Consider the following 4,489-nt stretch of genomic DNA (forward strand, 5'->3'; position numbering starts at 1 on the left):
TTAGGTACGATCAACATAATCTAAAAATGTCATCAGAAGTTCAATTTTCTACAAATAAAAACTAAAAAACTGACAACGTGTATATCTTGGAGCATAACATTTAATGGTTTTTTGTTATTTTGAAACATTATTGAAGAAAAATTGAAGAGGCGAATTGCCAGGTATCTTCATTAGAAGAATCAAATTTAGTTTTTGTCCAGCTAATTCAAACAATAGACGCGAATAACCAAAAGATGGTTGAAACGTCTATAATAAAATTTAAAAAAATAATAATAATCCAAATTATCTACAAACAAACTGGAAACAATAATTAAAGAATAAGTAATTGATCTCGTTACTTATCTTTTTAAATTCCGAAAAGTTCTGGTTCCATCGCCAAACCTCGATCCCGATAATGATCTGATTTCTTTGTTCACTTTCCACATCGGGAGCTGCCGTAACACCTTCACTTTTTGCACCAAAGACAGGCAAAGAGGTTTCAATCTTATCACTTGTGGTTCTCTTTATATCCTTCGGCAACATTTGGTCCAGACTCACTCATTTTCAACTCAACTGCGGACAAGTTTTAGATACAGTTAAGACGAAATGCCTAGTTAGAAACAGGATTGACTATTCTTAATAAAATTTTAAAATTGAGGTTACTGAATTTCCATACTGAGTAAATTAGTTTTCTTCACTAAAACTGTTTAAAATATTTTGTTTTTGAGTAATTTTTATTTATTTTTTAATTCCAAGAATTAATGTCAATCAAGGATACTTTCTTTCAATATTTAAATTTATTTGTACCTTTAATGGCTTACATTCACAATTGAGCTCGAATGAAACAAACACATATATAAATCAAAGTTTCTTTTTTCATAAACATGTAGGCATAACAAAGAACATCTAAAAGAAAACTGGGCGTTGCGGTAAACACAGGTTATAGTACGCCTTCTTATCCCAAAAATCTACCCCCTTCCAGCCACACCAACCCTTGGCCAAAATCGTGCCGATTTCATCAGCCCCTGTATAGTGAGGATCCAGGATCAGAAACTTCAAATCTCCGGTGTTGCGATCGAAATCTACTCCCAGGATGGTATGAGCCAGAACTCCTCCCCCAATCATGACCGGTGTCCCCTGAGTCATGAAATGATACGCCAATTCGGACCCTTTCATACCCAAATCTGACCCGGAGCTGACATGCATTATCTTACAATCGACTTTAACGAATTCATTCATGCACATGGAGACCTCGGTAGAGCCGATCCACTGCCGCGAACCGGCAAAGCTGCTCGGTTTATCGCCCACCCGGACCAGATACTTCTGGATGTCGGTATGGGTTGGGATTTTAACGTCCGCGTAGCCCTGATAGATGAACCAGGAAATCAGCGTTTGAAGCGATCGATAGGCACAACCCCATCCATCGTCGTTGAACGAATCCTGCATATAGTGATGGTAGCTGTAGCGCCCTTTTACCAGAGAAAGTTGACCGTCTTCCACTTAAATGTTCGAAATAATTATGAAGGATGTTGTGAGTAAATTTCGGATTAAGTACTTACGTTGACGTTTGACTCCTGTGTGGACATTGAAGAGCAGCTTGCTTCCTTCCTCTCGGAATCTGTACGAGTTCGACTTGCGGAAGTACGGGCGAATAAGGGACAGTCCAAACTGTTGATGAAGGGACTTCCTTTTTTCAAGAAGAAAAGTGTCTGTAAAGAAATGTATGTTTTTATCGATATAAAAAAAAGGAATGATGAATAGCGCTACCTTCTTCTTTAACATCGTCTCCGGCAGGATACACAACAGTTATGAAATGACCCAAGCCTTCGGGAAGCGTATGATAGCACTTGGAAACGTAAACCTGGCCAAGGGCGCTGTACTGCTCTAAAAAGCTACTTTCCAACAACCGCAAAGAACGACAAACGCTTTCCACCAGAATATCATAGCATAAATTTACTTTCGTTTCTCGATGGAGCATACTAAGGAAATCTACTTGTAGCGGAATTTTCACCAAACCACATCCATTTTTGCTGTCAATTGTTACATTACAAGCTTCTCTGAAGAGTTTATCGTCTTGCGGATCTTTAGATTTCTTAACGAGCATATCTACATCAATAATCTGGTATTCAGTTGGAACTGGAATAGCACTGGTTTTTTTCTTGGATCCTTTCGAGCCAAATCCATCATCTTCAGTCGTCTTAACTGTTAAACTTTGGAGGGCTTCCATCGTATCTTCGGAACCCAAGCCCATCACCTGACTCCCACTGGATCCTCCGCTCATTATGACTCCAGAGTTGGCCACCCGAAATGCCACATTTCCGGAAGCCAATCGTTTGCGCAATCGGAAAGCGTTGTCTGAAATCGATTTTTCATTCAGCTCGCAGCACAGCTCCAATCCGCACTGCAATCTCAAGAACATGAACTCCCGCAGCAAATCCGCCTCACTGGCCACCTCATACTCTATGACCTCCATCTGGCCGTTCTTGAACAGAGAAGCCTTAACGGTTCCACCGATTTCGCAATTCAACAGAACCGGATTATCAGTGATATCCACATCCTGTAGGATCTCGCTCAAATGAGCCTCAGCATCGCTACAAGGACCAAATTTGATCAACCCACACAGATCAACTTCCGTGGGAAAATTGTTCTGAACCTTACTGTAGTTCAGATTCTTATCCGTTTCCTGTTCGTTGTTCTCCAGAATGTAACTCAGTACGGTAAGGGTGCCGCGACACATAATTCCGAACAACTCCCCACTGCATTGACCTTTCACCTGGGCGATGCGCTAATTATAAAATCGAGAAAAAAAATGTTAACCATTGTTAATTAAATCTAGTAATTAATCCCACATACCTGCAGCAGAAGCTCCGAAATTTTCAGTTTCGGAGTCATGATAATGGTGGCTTCTTTTTCACCGGAACAACACAAAAATGGTACACTTTCACGCGGTCGCACCCACAGATATCGCAAGTAGAAAATTACAAAAAAATCACATACGTGTCAGGGCAGGTTGCTGTGCCGTGGCCAATTAATAAATTTGACAAAACAACTTGCTGCGCTGATGTTGTTGTTGTCCGCCGTTTTTGTTTTGCTTTGCTCATATAACGCGGATAGCCGATAAAAGCAACTCAAGAAAAACAGAGATGAAATTTGTGAATCGAAGAGAGCGACGAGAGAAAAAAACTTTAAGGGCACACACGTGCCAACACTATGACAAACCATATATCTCGAAGCGGTAACAAAATTCAAAAAATTGGTACAACACAAAATAACAAGAACAGAATAGCAATGAAAAATATTTTCTTTTTGTTTATTTCTGCACTATTAAGACTATTAATGAGTGAATTTCAAAAACAAACTAATTGTTAAAAACACTGAATGTGTATAGGAGCCAGAGAAATATGTAAACATTTAAACGCAGACACCACTGGTCCACTGGGGTCTGCGACAGAGGTGCCAGGTGTCCTGATTTTTCAGGATTTGTCCTGATTTTCGAGAGACCGTCCTGATTTTTCAAAAACTTTCAAGTTGTCCTGATTTTTGAAAATGTGTCCCTAAAATGTCCTGATTTGTCCTGATTTTTTTTTTTAAATTCTTCAATATGATCGAATTTGAAGTTAAACTATGAGAAAATCGTATAAATAAGTTATAAAATAGTTAAACCCATTTAACAGATGGTAATCTTCGGTTCAGATGATATTCAAATGGTGATTTTCGATATGAACTACCGGCCAGCCAACAAGCTGCATATTGATGTTGCATAAATCAAGGCGTTTAAGCACCTGTTTTGCGCCTTAATTTATGCAATCTATGCAGAAATCATTATTATTTTCATGAATCAAGAGGTGTCCTGAAAAATCCTGATTTTTAAAATCGCGTTGTCCTGATTTTTGATGAAACCACCTGGCACCCCTGGTCTGCGATTTAAATCACTCTATCAAAACTTTATAGCGTGGCTGCCCGTTATGTTCCTTTTAATTTATAGCATGCTAAATTAGGGCGAGTAAACTTGATTTGTTGAAATTCGAAAAGAAATGTTTTATTTAAATTAAACCAAATTTTAAAAATTAAAAAAAAAAAACACTTGCACAACATCTTTTTTGTTAAAAAAAATGACAAAAATGACAAAAATGACAAAAATGACAAAAATGACAAAAATGACAAAAATGACAAAAATGACAAAAATGACAAAAATGACAAGAATGACAAAAATGACAAAAATGACAAAAATGACAAAAATGACAAAAATGACAAAAATGACAAAAATGACAAAAATGACAAAAATGACAAAAATGACAAAAATGACAAAAATGACAAAAATGACAAAAATGACAAAAATGACAAAAATGACAAAAATGACAAAAATGACAAAAATGACAAAAATGACAAAAATGACAAAAATGACAAAAATGACAAAAATGACAAAAATGACAAAAATGACAAAAATGACAAAAATGACAAAAATGACAAAAATGACAAAAATGACAAAAATGACAAAAATGACAAAAAT

At 37.1% G+C, this 4,489-nt stretch overlaps 1 protein-coding gene across 1 annotated transcript; it reads right to left on the reverse strand.

The window, feature by feature from the left end:
* Positions 1-834: 834 nt before the first annotated feature.
* Positions 835-3,054, reverse strand: LOC129746039 (probable Ufm1-specific protease 2). Its single transcript, XM_055739462.1, has 4 exons — positions 2,833-3,054; positions 1,747-2,764; positions 1,539-1,688; positions 835-1,478 (listed from the first exon to the last, which is right to left on the reverse strand). The coding sequence occupies exons 1-4, from the start codon at positions 2,869-2,871 to the stop codon at positions 886-888; spliced, it is 1,800 nt and encodes a 599-aa protein (XP_055595437.1). The 5' UTR covers positions 2,872-3,054; the 3' UTR covers positions 835-885.
* Positions 3,055-4,489: the final 1,435 nt, after the last annotated feature.

This window comes from Uranotaenia lowii, chromosome 2 (assembly GCF_029784155.1).
Source record: "Uranotaenia lowii strain MFRU-FL chromosome 2, ASM2978415v1, whole genome shotgun sequence".
NCBI lineage: Eukaryota > Metazoa > Arthropoda > Insecta > Diptera > Culicidae > Uranotaenia > Uranotaenia lowii.